We start from the raw sequence: 20,672 nt of genomic DNA, 5'->3' as shown, positions 1-20,672 counted from the left end.
AAGAAAAAGATACAACTTTACTGGTTAATTTATACCTTCCTTAATTTCCAAAAAGACCTAAGTTACCATTGTCTTCTCAGATGAAAATATATAGAGCTTTTTGAAGTGACAGTTTGGAATTTCCCTTACAATATTGACCTACCAGTTTTGCACCAAGTAGAACTTTTTTTTTCCCCCCAGTTCTAAATCTGAAGACATGCCCCACTACAGGAAAGCAGAGTCTCCTCTTCAACAATTTTGTGATCTTCAGTCTGACTGTTACTAAGAAGGAAAATGTGACATGAACAACCTCCAGTCAGAATATATATGCACTGATCTCATGGAGCCGAACCTCAGATCATAAAGGTCCCCACTCCACCTCATACTCGAAAGGAATCCAGAGCTGGACTAAAAGACAGAATGAACCATGACTATTGGCCACTGTCTAGTGAAGACAAATGACCTTGACCAGCGAAGCACAAATCCAAGGTGAAGGCAACATCCGCCAGGCACAGCCCCCTGGGCTTAGAAACTCAGGGTTCTTAAGCCACTCCCTCTCCCTGCTTCGGATCTTCTCTTTACTTGATCAGGGCCTGCCTTGCTTTCTGGGCCAAAGCTAGTCCGAGTCCAAAACACTCATCCCTTCTCTCTTTCGGGTCAGGGTTCTGCCCCCATTCTGTAGCAGGTAATGAAGCGCATGACAAGGAGGGGTAAATCCACGACAGTCGCCAGCAGCAGCACAGACCAGACCTCAGCTTCTCTCCTTTGCTCTGCTGGGCTACTTTTACTCCAGGGTCATCTTATTGAGGTCATCCATCCCATCCCAGCCCATGGTGGACTTGATCAGCTCTGCTGTACCATAGTCCCCTCTTACCCACGGTTTTGCTTTCTGCAGTTTCAGTTACCAGTGGACAACCTCAGTCCAAAACTATTAAATGAAAAATTCCAGCAATAAACAATTTGTGTATTTTGTGTGTGTTGTTTTGAGTAGCGTGATGAAATCTCACACCATGAATCATCCCTTTGCCCAGCGAATTGACGCTGTGTGTACCCGTCACTTAGTAGTAGTAGTCTTGATATCACGGTGCTTGTGTTCAGGTTACCCTTATTTTACTTAATAATGGTCCCAGATACAAGGGTAATGTTGGCAATTCGTGTAGTCTCTCAGTTCAGTTCAGTCGCTCAGTCGTGTCTGACTCTTTGTGACCCCATGATTTATAAATTAAACTTTATCGTCTGTATGTACAGGAAAAGAATAGTACATACAGGTTTGGTACGACCCTGGGTTTCAGGCACCTGCAAGGGCTGGGGACAGTCTTGGAAAAGATTCCCATGTATAAGCGGGAGATTATTGTTGTTTGGTCGCTAAGTCATGTCGGACTTTTGTGACCCCATGGACTGTATAGTCCGCCAGGCTCTTCTGTCCATGCGATTTCCCAGGGCAGAATACTAGAGTGGGAGAGTGGGTTGCCATTTCCTTCTCCAGGGTATCTTCCTGACCCAGGAGTCGAACCTGTGTCTCCTGCATTATAGGCAGATTTTTTTGCCACTGAGCCACTTGGGTTAGCATGTGGAAGGTTACTGTACAAGAAACCAGCATCTGCACAAAAAGTGGTCCACAGTGCCCCCTGGTGATCAATCAGAACATAGTACGTGTTAGCCGCTCAGTCGTGCCCAACGCTTTGTGATCCCATAGACTGCAGCCCTCCAGGCTCCTCTGTCCATGAGATTTTCCAGGCAAGTATACTGGAGTGGGTTGCCATTTCCTTCTCCAGGGGATCTTCCCAACCCATGGATCAAACCCCGGTCTCCTGCACTGCAGGCAGATTCTTTACCAACTGAGCTACAAGGGAAGCCCCATCAGAACATAATGGGGACTTAATTTGCACATTCAATTAAAAAGGAAGCCACAGCACCTTCAGTGAAAAAGTGGTTGACTCTCCTCTGTGATAATTGGATCTTACTTGAATACAGGTATTTTTACATGGTACCAAATGATGAAGAGAAAATTCACAATAACTGAGTAAAGGGAGAAATACAGATAGACACTCTCAATTTAATTCTATCACAAGTTACCTTGGCACCCAAGGCCCTGAGGAAAGACCCTTGACAAAGCCTGCATTCTGGTAAACCTCCACATTTTAAGACACAATGAATCGTTTACCAATAGGAAAGGGTCAAGTTATTCACTTTAAGCTTTAAATCAGCCAGAAGTTAATTTAACAACCTGCTAAAACACAAAGGGATTTCGGCAGTGGACGATGAAAAAAAGTGCAATAAATATTACCATCTCTGTGTAAGAAAATAAATACGACACATTTCATGAAAATAATGCTTTTTATTATTAATGCTTTGAGTAAGAAACCTAGTCCACCAAGTTTAAGACACATCATTTTTCTTAAAGAGAAGCTGTTTGTTGGATTTCAGGTAAGTTCATTTTGTAGTTTCAGACTCATATTCAACTTCCTTTCTCTTAGCCATTTAAGGATTCAGTTGCTTGATTCCTGACACATCTCTTATAAAGGATCTCATAGTCTTCTAAAATCATGTCTATGGGTAATAAAAGTAAACAGTTTCTCCCCTCCTGAAGAAATGTGATTTTTAAACCGTGTTGTCCCACCTCTGATGACCTGATTTAGGCAGTAACAGTATTAGAAGCCCCTTAGGGATCTGAAGAAGTTGAAAAAGGCTTAGGCCATTATTGAGAGAGCAGGAAGATGGATTTTGGCTCTGGTTGAACCTGGTCCATGTCCGGGTTGACATTAAGAAATGTTATAAAAGAACACAAGAAATAACTTACACACAAAATGTCCCCCCTCCCCGTTTTTCTTTCATAATCCCCTTTTGGGACGAAAAAAAAAATGTGTGCCTGTGTGTATGTATTTTGAGTGGAAGAAACTAATTACATACACAGTGTCCACTTAGCTGGGGAAATCAAATTCAGAAAATTTTATGAACTTCCTTTATTAAGTTAAATTAAGGAAGTTTTATCATCCTTTGTTCTAGATATTTATCACTTTAGACTTGAGGGTTTTTTTTCTTCTTTATGTTCTGTATAAGAGATAGTTTTGCCTTGTGTTGGATTAACAACACCCAGGACTGCCAAACCTAAGTGGACCATGAGTGGGATGCTCCACTTGTGTTTCATCATTGTTTGTCCTGGCAAGATTTATCCAGGTGCATTGTAACAGGAGCCCTTAATGCGGACGCAGGCAGCAGCTAGGGGGGCGTGGCCCTCCCCCCAGCACAGGGGTTTTCAGGAATTGAGAACACATACTTGAGTACTTTTGAATGCCAATGGTCAATCTAAAACTGGTAATTCTTCCTCTTCAAGGAGCACTGTTGGCAAACTATTTGGAATTAATGGAATAAAACGCTGATCATAAAGAAAGACATGTCTCTATGCAAATGGCTTCAAAATATGAAAAAATATATAATATATCCAACAATCTCATCTTCCAAGAAGTCCAGTAATAATCCAACTCAATTCTGTAAGCAAGCAAGCAAAGAAAGAAAACTGGCTAGTCTTCTGGCAAACTTTCCATAGAAAAACAGTAAGTGCTTCAAATCTATGTAAAACTTCCTAAGAAATTTCACACATGAGGTTAAATTCGCCATATACTGCTTCACCTAGAGAGGGGAAGAGAGAGGAAGAAAAATTATTTCATTAAACTGAGCTGACAAATCAGAAGTTAACTCATTCTTAGGAAAGGCTAGAGACACTTCTGATCTAAAAGTTTTAAGATCTCAAGTTAATTTTGGCCACTTAGTGTAGTAAAGAAAAATCTGAGTTTGCTAAAATGCAAAAAATTCACCACTAAATTGAGTCCTGGTTTAGGGTCAGGCCTAGGGTCTTCATCTCAGCTCTCATCCCACCTCTCCAAGTATGATGCTGATACAATTTAGCAAGCGCTGCCAGGACAAAACACTGATCAGCAGCTGAAGCTATTGCGATCATCTCATTCAAGAATATCGGAAGAGTTAAAAAACAAATGAGAACAGAAAGGGTCCCAAACATTAAAGCAGAAGAGCAGCAGTCATCCAGCACTCAGCCGGGGAGGTGACCTTGATCCACTTTCCCACTGTAGCTCTGGCCACGGACATGAGGAAATCCATCTCCAGGTAAGGAAGAGCGGGCAAGTTTGCAATTCATTGACCTCTCATTACCTCCATCTTTCCCTAGAGGCCTGCTGCTCAGACTTAACAGTGAGAGGAGGCAATTGCTGATACTTATCAGAATTGCTTACCCAAGCACATCTACAAATACTTCTGGTCAGCATTACCACCTTCCATTCAATGTGAGTCTAGCAAGAGGACTACTGTGCACTCTCTTGGGCTATTAAACAGTCCTGATGGCAAACTTGGTGGGTGGAACGGTGGGGGACCCACTCCTGGGCTCTGAAATGGGTAGGAGTCAGAAGCATCTGTTCCAGAAGGTCACATTCAAGGCACTGCCCATTCCTAGGATTCTCGCATCCTGTCTCAGGAGGGGTCACACCCTGGGCTAGTCTTCTGCCCTCCTCTCACAAGGATAGGAAAAAATGCTCCCTCTTATCCCCAAGCTGCAGAAAAGGCCCACTCATCCATGTTAACAAAATAGAAACCTCAAATTTATCTTTTTCATTGACTTACTCAATGTGCAGACTTATGGGTTTTCTTTTCCAGCTTTACTTTGTTATTAAAGCAAACATTGCCCTCAGGCATGTAATTTAGACAAAGATAACTGTACTTCAGAGACTGTTATGGCCTGTAAAAATGAACTTTAACCTTGAAGAGTGGGCCTGTCATCTTACTGACCGTCCTCCTTGATAATTTGTTGCCCAGCCATAATGTTATAATTGCTACCTCTGTCTTCCTTCCTGAAAAGATGGCTTTTCAGGTCCAGAACACAATCACTGGCCTGGACCTCTTCTCCTGCAGGCACAATAGCAGAATAAATGCCATGACTGTTTGATTCGTTTTTGTTGTTGTTAGATTTTTTATTCAAACAACAGTCAAGAATCTTTGTCTCAAAGGATCAGCCTGACAAGTAGCCAGTGTTTATTAAACACCTACTCTGTGCCATGCACATTCCTGGGTTCAGTTTGGAATGAAAAACCAAAACTAAAACCTGAGTTTTGCTGTGAAGAGATTTACAGTCATGATGGAAAGGCAATGGTTCACCAATAGATCTGTTATACAATATAATAAGGCAGAATAAATGAATGCTGAGAACTTAAGCCCAAACCTGAGCTGCAACCTACAAAGTCTAGCTTAGCATGGACACTCTCACCTGCACAAGTAGCAGCCAGTCTGTCACAAGCAGAAAGAGTTTAAATTACACTGGCATTGGAGCCTGGCCAGCTGCCAGTGATATGACCAAGGGGGCAGCAAAACCTCCTTTCGAAACACAGTGAAGGTTCTGGAGCTAGAATGCTGGGCTTTGAATTCCAGCACTATTGCTTCCTAAAACTTTAAGCAAATTTCTGACTTTTCTGTGCATCAGCTCTCCATCAGAAAAAAAAAAAAAAAAAAAAAAACACACAAAGGAAAAAAGACTACCTAACTCATAGGACCAGAGAAGGCAATGGCACCCCACTCCAGTGTTCTTGCCTGGAAAATCCCATGGACGGAGGAGCCTGGTGGGCCGCAGTCCATGGGGTCGCGAAGAGTCGGACACAACTGAGCAACTTCACTTTCACTTTTCACTTTCATGCACTGGAGAAGGAAATGGCAACCCACTCCAGTGTTCTTGCCTGGAGAATGCCAAGGATGGGGGAGCCTGGTGGGCTGCCGTCTATGGGGTCACACAGAGTTGGACACGACTGAAGTGACTTAGCAGTAGCAGCAGCAGCAACTCATAGGACTGCGGTGAGAGTTGAGTGAGTTTAGACATGGGAAGCCGCCAATTAGCACCAGCCAACAATGCCCAATAGACGCTACTGCTGCTGCTGTTATTGCTGCTGTTACTGTCATCACTATCCACGAGGCCTTGAGGCTGCCAGACAGGCCAGTGCAACCTGTGTCGCCTGGGAAAAGTACCAGTCCCTGTATTCCTTCATTTGAACCCTAACCTAATTTCAAAAAATTTGATCACACCCTTCTTTCCCATCCTTTCCCATCTTCAGGTTACGTTCTTCTCTTTCATTCTCTCTGATTGCTCCTGCCCGCCAAGTGTTCATTTCCTGGCAGGATATACCACACACCCCCACAGGCACTACAGGACCAGGGCCTGAGGATCTGGGTCACATGCTCAGCCTGCATGTGAGTCCTTCACGTTGGGTAAAGTACCCGGGTCTTGTTCTCATGAGAAAATGCCATCATGGGTCAGAACTAGGCTCCAAAAGCACAGACCTAAGACAGGGTCTTGGGAATTCCCTGGTATCCCAGTGGTTAAGACTCAGCTCTTTCTCTGTTGTGGCCCAGGTTCAAACCCTGATCAGGGAACTAAGATACTACAAGTCATGGGGCACAGGCAAAAAAAAAAAAATATATATAGTCTCTACCTGATGTCCTAGCTTATAGATAGAGTTCAGGGTGTCTCTGATGGGGAAAAACTGGGATGGAAAGAGGTTTTCATTTTCATTAAGCTCTAACTGAAATGTATTATTCTCTTTAATGATGAATGTAGGCAATAAACAAAGTGGTGATAGTGTATCTGTGATGGCCACTGACAGAAATACAGAAATTACAGATATTTTCATATCATGGCACTGTTGCTGCCAATGTCTTAAAATATTCACTTCTCACTACTCTGAAAGTACAGAAAGGTTATGGACTCTCTACTGGAACTTACTATTTAATGTATTCATTGAAAAGCCAACATATTATTATATATCCCATATTTTATATACCCCACATTTTATGAAATATTTTTATAAATATATTTCCATACAGTTGGTTTCTTTTGTAATCTTATGTACTTTATGTATTAAAAATACTATTCCCAGGGGAGTCATAGGCCTTACCAGCTTGCCAAAATGATCCATGGTACAGGAAATGGTTAAGACCCGTTTGCTTTAGAAGATTGAGGACCACTGATAAGGGCTGCAATATTAGAAAGATGGAAGATGTGTAAATACTTACTGAGATGTGGCATTATAATATTCTGCAGGTGTCACTATTTTTGGTCCACCAAAGTAGTCCAGGACCCAGATATTGGTTATATTCAACTTAGCGAAGAACCAGTTATGGCTGGATGGCCAGGTTTTCATCTCAGGGTGTCGAATGAATAATGAATTCTTTGCAACATCCATTTCTGTTTCACTCACCTAAAAGACATATAGAATAAACCTACTCATAGCAATCACATTTTGTTTTCTTGGCTGTTAAGAATGTGTGATTCTAGCATTCCACAAACCCTAAAGAGTTTATTTAGTTATAAATCCTGATTTTTAAAATTATTATTTCTAAAATTAATTATTGATCAATAATTGACATATAACTCTGTATTAGTTTTAGGTGTATACAATATAAAGATTTGATATATGCATACCCTGCAAAATAATCACAACTTTAGTTAATGTTCATCACCACCACACATAGTAGTAATTTTTTCTCACCTTTTTTTTCCCCTTTGTGCTGAGCACTTTTAACATCTACTACAAAGTTTGATCTTAAGCAATCAAGAGGCAGTAAAAGAAGCTTGAAGAAATGCAGAGAACAATGGAGATTTCAAATGGTGATAACATATACTATAATGGAGTGGGAAACCATCATGAGTACCAGTTTTCCCTGTGAAATAGCAATTTTGAGCTATCAGAGTAATTGGCACAAAGTATCATAATAAAATATTGCTGGTGGTTGTGCTGTGTTACACTAGCACTTTTATCCCACTGCATGCATATGTTAAACACATAGATGGGTGCACATAAAGGATATAAGTCTGTATAAGAAGCACAATGGAACTCAAGTGCCTCTGCTGCCCTCCCCCTTTCTCTGACCACTGAAGAACACTCAGCTCCAGAAATGCAGCCACATAGAATTTTGAGACCATGATTAAAACCTATCTGAGGTATTCATGGAGAAGGCGATGGCACCCCACTCCAGTACTCTTGCCTGGAAAATCCCATGGACAGAGGAGCCTGGTAGGCTGCAGTCCATGGGGTCGCTAAGAGTTGGACACGACTGAGCGACTTCACTTTCCCTTTTTACTTTCATGCATTGGAGAAGGAAATGGCAACCCACGCCAGTGTTCTTGCCTGGAGAATCCCAGGGACGGGGGAGCCTGGTGGGCTGCCGTCTATGGGGTCGCACAGAGTCGGACACGGCTGACGCGACTTAGCAGCAGCAGCAGCAGCAGCAGAGGTGTTCATGATTGACAAGGTCAAGAAGTCTGCCTACTGGCTTAGCAATCAGATCAGTCCTCGTGACACCTTGCCCTTTGCCCTTCCCACTGTTTTATTTAACCTCTTCTCTCTAGCACTCACCCCCAACTATCTAAATTTACTTCTAGTATTTAATATAGATACTCTCCCTTGTCTTCAATTTTTTAATTTATTTTTAATTAGAAGATTAGTTGCTTTACAATGTTGTGTTGTTTTCTGCCATACATGAGCATGAATCAGCCATACGTACATGTATGTCCCCTCCCTCATGAACCTCCACCCCACCCCTCCAGGTTGTCACAGAGCATCAGGCTGAGCTCCCTGTGCTATACAGCAACTTCTTATTGGCACTCTGTTTTACACATGGTAATATACATATTCCGATGCTATTCTCTCAACTCATCCTGCCCTCTACTGCCCCCTCTATGGCCCTAAGCCTGTTCTCTATGTCTGAGTCTCTATTCCTACCCTGCAAATAGGTTCACCAGTACCATTTTTCTAGATTCCACATACATGCATTAATATACATTTTCCTCTGACTTACTTCACTCTGTATAACAGGCTCTAGGTTCATACACCTCACTAGAACTGACTCAAATTCATTCCTTTTTATGACTGAGTAATATTCCATTGTATATATGTACACATCTTCTTTATCCTTTCATCTATCAGTGGACATCTGGGTTGCTTCCATGTCCTGGCGATTGTAAATAGTGCTACAATGAACACTGGGGTACATGTGTCTATTCCAGTTATGGTTTTCTTAGGGTATATGCCCAGCAGTGCGATTGTTGGGTCATATGTGACACCACCCTTATGGCAGAAAGTGAAAAGCAGCTAAAAAGCCTCTTGATGAAAGTGAAAGAGGAGAGTGAAAAAGTTGGCTTAAAGCTCAAAGTTCAGAAAACGAAGATCATGGCATCCAGTCCCATCACTTCATGGGAAATAGATGGGGAAACAGTAGAAACAGTGTCAGACTTTATTTTGGGGGGCTCCTAAATTACTGCAGATGGTGACTGCAGCCATGAAATTAAAAGATGCTTACTCCTTGGAAGAAAAGTGATGACCAACCTAGATAGTATATTCAAAAGCAGAGACATTACTTTGCCGACTAAGGTCCGTCTAGTCAAGGCTATGGTTTTTCCTGTGGTCATGTATGGAGGTGAGAGTTGGACTGTGAAGAAGGCTGAGTGCCGAAGAATTGATGCTTTTGAACTGTGGTGTTGGAGAAGACTCTTGAGAGTCCCTTGGACTGCAAGGAGATCCAATCAGTCCATTCTGAAGGAGATCAACCCTGGGATTTCTTTGGAAGGAATGATGCTAAAGCTGAAGCTCCAGTACTTTGGCCACCTCATGTGAAGAGTTGACTCATTGGAAAAGACTCTGATGCTGGGAGGGATTGGGGGCAGGAGGAGAAGGGGATGACCAAGGATTAGATGGCTGGATGGCATCACGGATTTGATGGACGTGAGTCTGAGTGAATTCCGGGAGATGGTGATGGACAGGGAGGCCTGGCGTGCTGCGATTCATGGGGTCGCAAAGAGTCGGACACGACTGAGCAACTGAACTGAACTGAACTGAATGGTAGTTTTATTCCTAGTTTTTAAAGAAATCACCATACTGTTCTCCACAGTGGCCCTTGTCAATCTACATTCCCACCAACAATGCAAGAGGGTTCCCTTTTTTCCACAACCACTCTAGCATTTATTGTTTGTAGATTTTTTGATGATGGTCATCCTGATTGGTGTGAGGTCATACCTCATTGTAGTTTTGATTTGCATTTCTCTAATAATAAGCAATGTTGAACATGTTTTCATGTGTTTATTAGCCATCTGGATGTCTTCTTTGGAGAAATGTCTGTTTAGGTCTTCTGTCCAATTTTTTAATTGGGTTTTTTGTTTTTCTGTTGTTGAGCTGCATGAACTTCTGTGTATTCTGGAGAGTAACTGCCAGGCGCCACCACGGGAGATGCCACCCGTGACAAAGGTCACGCGGAGAAGACCTGACAGACAAAGGCAGATCAGGACTTGAGGGGTTCCCTGGACCTGCTCGAGCATCTACCCTAAAACCAAAATATGTCTGTCTACTGTTTACTATATTATGCCTTTCAACCACTCTTCTGATATTAGCAGGGGGCTATCCCCGACCACCTTTCTCTGGAGAAAATAAACTCAGGGTTCTAAGTTGATAAGTCTCCTGGGCATGAAAGGAATATTTCTATTCTAACCCCTCTGTTGGCATTCTAGCTTGCTTGACAGGTTTTTCCTTACTCTTACAACTAATGCACATGATTGTTCACAAACTTCCCAACCATGAAAGGCATGGGAAGCCTAAACATTCTAAAAGTCCTAATGGGCATAGAGCCCTTTAAGGGGTGAAAAATTGTTAGAATAGTACTGGTAAAGGGCTTCATTACTGGGCCAATGCTTGCTGCCGAGTTCCCATATCCCTTATCCATTATGCACCTGGGAGTGTATTAGTTAACATAGTTGGAATGTAAGAAAAACAAGTAGTAGCCTTGGAATTAACCACATCAGACCTTTGAGCTAATAAGTTTTCTTTGTTGTAACCCACTGCACCTTTGCTCCATGCAAATGTAACTCTGTTTAGTACTTTCTGAGGCTGACACAGATTAGAGGTATAAAGAAAAAACACTTCAAGGGAAAATAAGTTTTCTGGCTGACCAACCTTTATCAAAAAAGGGTCATAAAACATCAACAGGCCTCCAGGCCAGAAGATAATGTGCATAAGACCCTTGTTTATGGAAAGGCATACAGAAAAAAATCCTGGTTTTGATAAGGGCAAAACTGCTGGAGTGTTGGTTTTGATAAAGGTAAAACTGCTGGAGTGTTTGGGCTGACTCTGCATGACCTGGCATCTTTCATTTCCCTCTATGTACAAGTCAGGGTATAAAAGCTTCTTTTGAAAATAAAGTTACGGGCGTCACTCACTGAAGCTTAGTCTTCCTGTGTCATTCATTCGCCGATGTCGTTCATCTTGAGGGTATCCCTGGACTCTGCTGAGGCTGGACCCCGGCAAGTAATCCTTTCTCAGTTGCTTCATTTGCAATTGTTTTCTCCCATTCTGATGGTTGTCTTTTCATCTTGTTTATGGTTTCTTTTGCTGTGCAGAAGCTTTTAAGATTAATTAGATTCCATTTGTCCATTTTTGTTTTTATTTCCATTACTCTAGGAGATGGTCATAGAGGATCTTGCTGTGATTTACATCAAAGAGTGTTCTGCCTATGTCTTCCTCTAAGAGTTTTATAGTTTCTGGTCATCTTTAATCCATTTTGAGTTTATCTTTGAGTATGATGTTAGGAAGTGTTCTAATTTTATTCTTTTTCATGTAGCTGTCCAGTTTTTCCAGCACCACTTCTTGAAGAGACTGTCTTTTTTCCATTGTATAATTCTGCCTCCTTTGTCAAAGATAAGGTGCCCATAGACATGTAGGCTTATCTATGGGCTGTCTTGTTCCATTGGTCTATATTTCTGTTTTTGTGGCAGTACCATACTGTCTTGATGACTGTAGCTTTTTGTCTGAAGTCAGGAAGATTGATTCCTCCAGCTCTATTCTTCTTTCTCAAGGTTACTTTGGCTATTCATGGTCTTTTGCATTTCCATACAAATTGTGAAATTTTTTTATTCTAGTTCTATGAAAAATGCCACTGGTAATTTGATTGGGATTGCACTGAATCTATAGATTGCTTAGTCATTTTCATAATATTGATTCTTTTGATCCAAGAACTTGACATATCTCTCCATCTGTTTGTGTCATCTTTGATTTCTTTCATCAATGTCTTATAGTTTTCTGTACATGGCTCTTTTCTCTCCTTAAGTAGGTTTATTTCTAGGTATTTTATTCTTTTTTGTTGCAATGGAGAATGGGATTGATTCCTTAATTTCTCTTTCTGATTTTTCATTTTTAGTGTATAGGAAGGAAAGGGGTTTGTGTGTATTCATTTTGTGCATACTTCCCTGTTAATATACTTAATCTGCTTTCTGCTCTAAGTCACTGTTAAATATGGAGACAAGGAATCCAAACATGGGAAATATTGTACAGTGTACAACATGGTCAGGAGTATGAACTTTGAGCAGATGTTCCTTATATAGGAGCTTAATAGCTGTTACATCTGTTCAGCTTCAAAAAATAGTTCGTTTTTCTTACTGAACATCTATCTGCTCAATTGATAGTTCAATATCTTATTGAACACCTACATGAAAGTAACCAATTAAAACCTTAAGTTTTTATGAAATTACATATTAGAATATATTCTAACTCCGTACCTCAATCACAAATTTTATTTTATTCTCAAAATATGTCTTCCTTCACTGTTAATAACATGATGATCTTCTAAAACCAGTATCTGGCCCCCTCCGTTTCTGCCGGTGCTGCTCCCGTGCCCTCTGCTGCTACCCGCGCCGCCGTTGCCGCTGGTCCCGAAGCGCAGCCCGGCTGAAGAGCGCACCGTCGGCTGCCCAGGAGCACCGCGCAGGGAAGAGCGGAGCCGCGGAGTCGGCGGGCGGGCGCGCGCGCGGGCAGACTAGCATGCCATGGCAGACCAGAGACAGCGCTCACTCTCTACCTCTGGGGAGTCCCTGTACCATGTACTGGGGCTGGACAAGAAGGCAACCTCGGATGACATTAACAAGTCCTACCGGGAGCTGGCCTTGAAATACCACCCTGACAAGAACCCCGATAACCCCGAGGCTGCAGACAAGTTTAAGGAGATCAACAACGCCCACGCCATCTTGACGGACGCCGCGAAAAGAAACATCTACGACAAGTACGGCTCCCTGGGGCTCTACGTGGCCGAGCTGATCGGGGAGGAGAACGTGAACACCTACTTTGAGCCCTCAAGCTGGTGGGACAAGGCCCTGTTCATCTTCTGGGGACTCCTCACCTGCTGCTGGTGCTGCTGCTGCAACTGCTGCTGCAACTGCTGCTGCAACTGCTGCTGCGACTGCTGCTGCGACTGCTGCTGCGGCAAATACGAGCCCTAGGCGCCGGAGGGGGCGGAGACGGAGTTCTATGTGTCCCCCGAGGACCTGGAGGCGCAGCTGCAGTCCAACGAGAGGGAGGCGGCGGACACGCCATCGTCGTCCAGCCGGCGCCTGCCACGGAGACCACCCAGCTCACGGCTGACTCCCACCCCAGCTACCACACCGACGGGTTCAACTAAGTCCAGGATCAGTCAGCACCCGGCCACTCAACCTTAGAATCATGAACTGTAGTCACAGAGATGGCGTGGGAGCCGCCCTGGCCCCAGGAGGGCCAAGCAGACCCGCCTGTGTGCCCGCCCATCCACCTCCGACACATGCAGTATTTAAAGCAGTTTAGCTTTAAATATATATGGTCAAAAAATATATATAAAATAAAAAAATAAAACCAGTATCTGTTCTTACATGATATTTACCTTGATAACAGTTCCTGATAGTATTATGTGAGCACAGAGGGGACTCTGGGGATCAAATCCATATTTCCTGCAGAAACTAGTCTCTGCCAAAGACATGGTCAACGTAGCATATGGATTCTCCTGTAGAGAGAAAATGAAGACCTCTCACATGAAATATTGTCTCTGAGAGGTAATAAATTTCACAAGTTGCATTCACATTGTCCCCAGAACTTGACGATTCTTTCATGAAACAATGAACTGGAAAATACCACCTTCCACTTGGGAAAATTATTACTTGGATAGAGACTGATCTTTATCCTCTCTCCAAAAAAAAGTGTGTTGGAGGTTGTTTCACATTTTAAGTAACTAACTCGGTAAGGATTATGTTAAACACTTTTCTTTTTCTTAGACTCCTAATTTGTCCCATACTTACCAGAGGAATTATAACTACATTACCACCCAAATACAAGGCTGATCTCCAACCTTCACTGAAAGAGCTAAAGGATTAGACTAATGTGAAACTAATACATAAAAATACCACCGTGGTTCAACTAGCTAATTGTATAATTTAAGCAAGAAAGTAGCTGAATCATGCTTCTTGGTTATCTTGTGCTAGCAGAAACTGTCATGTGATTTCAAAACTGGAGAAGTTGCTCACTCCTGTTCTAGCAGTAAGAGAATTCTTAAATTAAAAATGTGATATAAGCAAAATTCCTAATTCTTTCTTATTCAGAAATCAGCTTCATAAAAGGCATTGTTGACAGATTATAGCAAAATTCACATGCTACAGTTAGTGTTTTAAACCTCAAATGTCTTGTGTGTTGGATTTTGCCATCTCACAGTGACCCATCAAAACAGTGAGTCATAAAGAGATCTCTTTGGAATTATTAGGCCAAAAATTTGCTGTCAACAAAATCTATTAGCCAAGGCACTAGGGAGACCAAAAATAGGGGACGGGGAGCCTCAGACAAGGTCTTTCCCTTCTCTGTGAGTTTATAATCTGGTTGAAAAGTCAAACATAAACAAAGTTTAAAAATGCAAAACAAAGACACAGAAGAGGTCAAAAGGCAACACATAACTAACTGCCAAGTGAATGATACAGGTAAGCATATTTGAAGTTCAGTGTAAGGAGATATCAACAACCTGGAGTGATATGGAAACTCCAGGGAGCCTTGTAAGATAGTCAAAATCAGCACAAAAGGGAAAAGATGTATTAAAGGTTAAGGGCATTGTAACTGCAAAAACACAGAATGGGGAAAGTATACAACAAGACTGTGAGTAGTGAAAACCCAATTACATGCTCAAGTATTCATAATGATGTTGTGTGTTAACTGCTCTCATTTTTGATATTGATAATAAGTTCCTCCACTCCTTCTTTTTCTTGATTAATCTGAGTAGAGGTGCATTAATTTTGTTTTTTCAAAGCACCAGTTCTGGTTTTATCAGTTTTCTGTGTTTTCCTGTTTTCTTTTTCATTGATTTCTGTTCTTATATTCATTATTTCCAACTGTCTTTTGACTTTTGATTTCATTGGTCTCCTTGTTATAGCTTTTAGAGTGGAAGCGAAAGTCATTGTTATAGTACCTTTATCTTTCTAATAAAGGTGTTTTTGTGCTATAAATTTGTTTTTAAGCACTGTGTTACCTGCAATCCATAAATCGATATGTTTTGCTTTAATAAAAGCAAAAAAAAGTTTAAAATATTTTGTAATTCTGTGATTTCTTTTTTGACCATCTGTTATTTTATAGTTTTCAAATATTTCTTTGTGTTAGTGATTTCTAATTTAATTCTGTTTTGGACACAGAGCATAGTTATGTGGAACTTGAAGTCTTTTAAATATATTGAGACTTATTTTATGTCCCCTAAGTAAGTGTTTTCTGTATTGGTAAATATATCATGTGTACTTAAAAAGAATGTATATTCTGCTGTTTTTTGGTTGTTCAGATGTGATAGTTCTTCTTCTTCCATCTTGACTGAAAAGGGGAAGTCAGTAATTTTTTTGAAACTACTTACAGTTCACATTTCATAAAAATTCATCTGTTTTAAGTGTTTGGTTAATTGCTTTTTTACTATATTCATAAAGTTGTATACCGGTCACCACTACCAATTCCAGTATATTTTCACCATCCAAAAGAGAAAGCCCATACCAGTTATCAGTCACACCCGTTCCCCCTCTGCCAGCTCTTGGCAGTCACTACATCTGCTTTCTGGTCTCTCTAGATAAGCTTATTTTGTAATTTTAATGTAAATGAACCATATAATGTGTAGCCTTTCAGACTGGCTTCTTTTGCTTACTGTAGTATTTTTAAGGTTCATCCACGTTGTACCATGTATTATTATTTCTTTTTATGGCTGAATAATACTTCATTGTACGGATATTTTATTATGAGGAAATGAATTAGTCACTTTTTTGGCAGGGGAGAAAATATCTTTTTCCCGTAAACTTCAAAACTTTTGATTTGTATTGGGTTATAGTTGATTAACAATGTTGTGGTAGTTTCAGTTGAATAACAGAGGGATTCAGCCATACATATACGTGTATCCATTCACCCCCATACCCCCGTCCTATCCAGGCTGGCACATAACATTGAATAGACTTCCATGTGCTATACAGAAGGTTCTCGTTGGTTATCCATTTTGAGTATAGCAACCTGTACATGACCTTCTGAAACTCCCTTCCTCCTGGCAACCACAAGTTTATTTTCTAAGTCTGTGACTCTCTTTCTGTTTTGTAAGTTCATTTGTATCATTTCTTTTTAGATTCCACATATAAGGGATATCATAAGATATTTCTCCTTCTCTGTCTGACTTACTTCACTCAGAATGAGTTGGTAGACACTTTAATTACTTCCCTTCCCTTTTTGCCTGTTGTCAATAATGCAGCTATGAACTTTTGTGTACAAGATTTTACGTGGTATGTTTTCAGTTCTCTGAAAATTCTACATTTTGTTGTAGAATTGCTGGCTCATAGGGTTACTGTTTCAGGTAAGGGCTCCCCTGGTGGCTCAGACGGTTAAAGCGTCTGCCTGCAGTGCGGGAGACCCGGGTTCGATCCCTGGGTTGGGAAGATCCTCTGGAGAAGGAAATGGCAACGCACTCCAGTACTCTTGCCTGGAAAATGTCATGGACTGAGGAGCCTGGTAGGCCACAGTCCATGGGGTCGCAGAGTCGGACACGACTGAGCGACTTCACTTCACTTCAGTGCACGCCTAGCCAGCGCAGGAGAGAAGATCCAGAAGTTTGGGCTGAGTTCAAACTCATCTCTACGATTCCGGCTCTCCTTTCCAGGCAGAATTTAAGCGGTAGTCGAAAGGCTCGCGCTCCAGCCCCGCGGAGCCACACTGCCCCTCCGGCTCACCTGCAGGTTGCCCACCGATTGCTGCAGCGGGCTCAGGTAGAAGTAGGGCACGCCGCTGCCCTTGCCCGGGGGCCCATCGCTGAGCGATAAGACGTCGGCAAAGGGCCGGCCGCGCACCCCCTCCTGCGTTGAGATGGTGGCCAGTGCGCCCCAGTCACAGACGTGTGTCACGAAGCGGGCCACGAGCGCCGCATTCTCCCGGGGCGGCAGCGGCGGCAGCAGCTCGGCGGCGTCCCAGTCCCCGTGGCCCCGGCCGCCCCGGCCTCGCGCCGGTGCCACCAGCAGAGTCACCAGCGCGGGCGCCAGCAGGAAGGCGAGCACTGCGCGCACGAACCCGCAGGCACAACCCGCCATGACGGTGACCCCAGCGAGAATTCGGAGCACGGCGGCCTACCCGGCCCAAGCATAGCCGAGTCGGGCCCCGCCCCCTCCGAAGGGGACCAATCGGAGCCCTCGGGTGGAGGACGGGGGCGTGTCCCTCGGCCGGCTCCTCCACTTGCTGGGACTGACAGGTCATCCACCTCCCCGCCGCCGTCAGGATTGGGAAATGGTCCTGAATAGGGTGTTTGGAGAAGGAAATGACAACCCACTCCAGTGTTCTTGCCTGGAGAATCCCAGGGACGGGGGAGCCTGGTGGGCTGCCGTCTATGGGATGGCGCAGAGTCTGACACGACTGAAACGACTTAGCAGCAGCAGCAGGGTGTTTGTTGCTTCGGTGCCTGATAAAACGGAGGCTGAGAGAAATTAAGCAGCTTGCCTAAGTCATACTTCTAGGAAAGGACCAGGCTTTTCGTATGTACGCCTTCCTTTAATACCTTTGGTTATGACTACCTGATATCTGAGAGGGATTGCTGCACTTCCTACTTATGCTCCTCCTTTCCGATTGCTTCACTGTAGGCTCTGAAGAGCAGCAAAAGGTTCCAGAGAGAAGGACAGAAGCCCCCACTTTAGACTATTTTTGTAAACTACTCCTGGCGTTGGAGACTCTCAGATAGAGACATTTTGGTATTGTCAGGGTACCATGCACGAATTTGAATTCATCGAAGCCAGTTGTGGCTTCCCAGATGGCGCTAGTCGTAAAGAACGCACTTGCCAATGCATGAAACATAAGAGACGCTGCTTCCTCCCTGGTTGGAAGGATACCCTGGAGAAGGAAATGGCAACCTACTCCAGTATTCGCGCCTGGTGAATCCCATGGACAGAGGAGCCTGGTGGGCTACCGCCTACAGGGTCGCAAAGAGTCGGACACAACTGAAGCAACTTAGCATAGGAGCCAGTTCTGGACCTACCTCACCAGGCTCCTGGGCAGTGGTTTCATAAATGTCTTCCCCTTGCTGACCCTCCTCCCGTGTAAGTGGCATTTCCTTTTTGCTCCTCCTACAGTCTATTCTAGGGTGAGTCCTCTTTCTGACACTCTTGGGAATTAATAAGTAACCTCATAACACCTGATCTGCCTTCTTTATAATTGTAAACTAAAGTCACATATCCCCAGAGTGAGTCCTCATCTCCTTGGCGTGGCCTCAAACCCAAATTTTCATCGTTGTTATATATGCCGCATGGTAGTGCTGCTGCAGGCGTTTGTCACTAGGCCTGGCCCTGTCAACTCGTAAACCTTGTAAATCTGGTCTCTGAGGCTGCGATGTTCAACAAAGGTGAGGTAACTTCCCTCAGCTGCCCTGGGCTGGCCAAGTGAGCAGGTGGGAGCCACAGGTATGTGAGCCAAAGCCCTGCATCCGCTTCCTGCTTCCAACTCCGCCTCCGCATATTCAGCTGCAGAGATTTTAGGCTGTTCAGTAAGAATTTGGGTGGAGAAACGAGATTTACTCTGAGTAGCAGCCTTCAGTTCCCTCTGGTGGCCAAAAGGTGTTACACAGACTGCTTGTACGTTCAAATAAGGGGGTGAACAGTTTAGTCGTTTTCCTTTTTAATAGCCTAATTTGGGAGAACTTCAAGCTAAATAGAAAACGAAATGGGACAAATTTAAGAGGAGGAAGATCAGGTTTATCGTTTTCAAGACAAATATTTAATGCAAGTCGATTGAGTGCCTTCCAGTTACAAATATTTCATCTGTTACTCTTAAGGAAAACATCTGGGTTTCAAATTTGGAGTTCTAATCTCAGCTCTGCTGCTGTCAAGTCATGTGACCCTGAAACTTTTATCTTTTTGGACCTCTGTTTTCATTTCTAAAAGGAAGAGTTGGATTAGATGATATCTGATATATCCTCTGGAGAAGGCAATGGCACCCCACTCCAGTACTCTTGCCTGGAAAATCCCATGGGTGGAGGAGCCTGGTAGGCTGCAGTCCACGGGGTCGCTAAAAGTCAAATACGACTGAGTGACTTCACTTTCACTTTTCACTTTCATGCATTGGAGAAGGAAATGGCAACCCACTCCAGTGTTCTTGCCTGGAGAGTCCCAGGGACTCTGGTGGGAGCCTGGTGGGCTGCTGGCTCTAAATTCTGTTTTTCTGTTAACATGTAAAACAGAGGCCTTTTGTAACTTTCAGAATATGAATAATTTTTTTACAAGAAGGTCACAAGTTTTTTTTGTTTATTGCTATACCGCTATTGCTGGTATATGGAATAACAGTAAGCCCTATCACTGCCCTATTACAAAACAGATACCTAGAACTTGGTTTCATGCACCTGAGCATGAGAATACGGTCAAGAAACCCTCTAGTTTTAAGCACCTAGCCTCAGTGTCTGTCTTTGCACTGGCTGCTCTGCTCAAAATTCTCCTCCCTTGGTCACCAGAATTGCTACCTACTCACATCTAGATCTCCATTCAAATATCACTTCCTAAATGTGCCTCCTTGACCACTCTTCCTAAGATGCTTTCCTGGGTTACTCTCTACTGGACAACCCTATTTATTTCTTTCATAGTGTAGTAGTTCAGAACAAGTCACCCAAAAATGTGCCACTTTGGCATATGAAATTTTTTTGTGTGTGTGGAGAATTTCATTTTATTCATGAGGCATTTTTCCCTAATAAACAATGTTGGTACTTCTTTGGTCCATTCAAGAAGCTCTGATATGATTACATCATTCGATCTAAGATTTTTTTTAAATGCCTTTAAACTTCATATCTATAGAACAACATGAGATAATTCAAAGGAATTACAATGCCAAGACTGATTTGCAGTGATAAACATAATTACTAATTAGAGCCTTTGTTGAGAAGATGAAGCTGTTATCCTTTTTTGAGAGAAAGTTGGTTAGGAGCTCTCTGAATATTCTGTAGGATGTCTTATTTCTGTCCTAGTATTCTATTCTCTGCAGTGGTGACAGCTGCAGAGAATAAGCATATCCATAAGAATACATAAGCATACGGATTAATCTTATGAATTATTTTGAGCTAGAAACAATCAAGGCCCAAAAGACTCAGGAAGAATCTTTGAGCTTCCCCCTAACTGCCTAAAAGAATTAGGAGATTGTTCCAGGAAGGAGCTATCAACACAGATGATTGTAGTGTAAGGTGAACTAGTTGTAGACAGAGAAGTGCTGTCAGCCTGAAAGTGAGACAGGAAGCTGCAGATAAGGAAAGACTTCATTTGGAGTTTTAAGAATTGCAATTCAGGAGACACAGATTTAGGTTACCCTGAAAGAGTGTTCCAAGGAAAAGAGTCAGCGATTGTT

The 20,672-nt window shown here is 42.8% G+C and overlaps 1 protein-coding gene and 1 pseudogene across 2 annotated transcripts; one reads left to right on the top strand and one right to left on the bottom strand.

The window, feature by feature from the left end:
* Positions 1–2,297: 2,297 nt before the first annotated feature.
* Positions 2,298–17,465, bottom strand: CREG1 (cellular repressor of E1A stimulated genes 1). Of its 2 annotated transcripts, XM_040229951.1 has the most exons (4): positions 17,039–17,465; positions 13,702–13,821; positions 7,045–7,229; positions 2,298–3,609 (listed from the first exon to the last, which is right to left on the bottom strand). In XM_040229951.1, exons 1-4 carry the CDS (start codon positions 17,390–17,392, stop codon positions 3,606–3,608), a joined length of 663 nt encoding a protein of 220 aa, XP_040085885.1. In that variant the 5' UTR covers positions 17,393–17,465; the 3' UTR covers positions 2,298–3,605. The 2 variants fall into 2 exon arrangements, with proteins under 2 accessions (XP_040085885.1, XP_040085886.1); XM_040229952.1 differs by lacking the exon at positions 2,298–3,609 and having other exon boundaries at positions 7,041–7,229; positions 17,039–17,423.
* LOC120855483 lies at positions 12,763–13,563 on the top strand (annotated as a pseudogene).
* Positions 17,466–20,672: the final 3,207 nt, after the last annotated feature.

Source organism: Oryx dammah, unplaced genomic scaffold (genome assembly GCF_014754425.2).
Source record: "Oryx dammah isolate SB20612 unplaced genomic scaffold, SCBI_Odam_1.1 HiC_scaffold_28, whole genome shotgun sequence".
Classification (NCBI taxonomy): Eukaryota; Metazoa; Chordata; class Mammalia; order Artiodactyla; family Bovidae; genus Oryx; species Oryx dammah.
The sequence above is the reverse complement of the archived record's forward strand: the minus strand, read 5'-3'. Positions and strand labels throughout refer to the sequence as shown.

Coding starts and splice junctions, on each gene's coding strand:
- CREG1 (XM_040229951.1), bottom strand. CDS start 17,392: ATGGCGGGTTGTGCCTGCGGGTTCGTGCGCGCAGTGCTCGCCTTCCTG. Junction 13,822..17,038: donor AATCGGTGGGCAACCTGCAG/GTGAGCCGGAGG, acceptor TTCTCTCTACAG/GAGAATCCATATGCTACGTT. Junction 7,230..13,701: donor TATCAGGAACTGTTATCAAG/GTAAATATCATG, acceptor TATGTCTTTTAG/GTGAGTGAAACAGAAATGGA.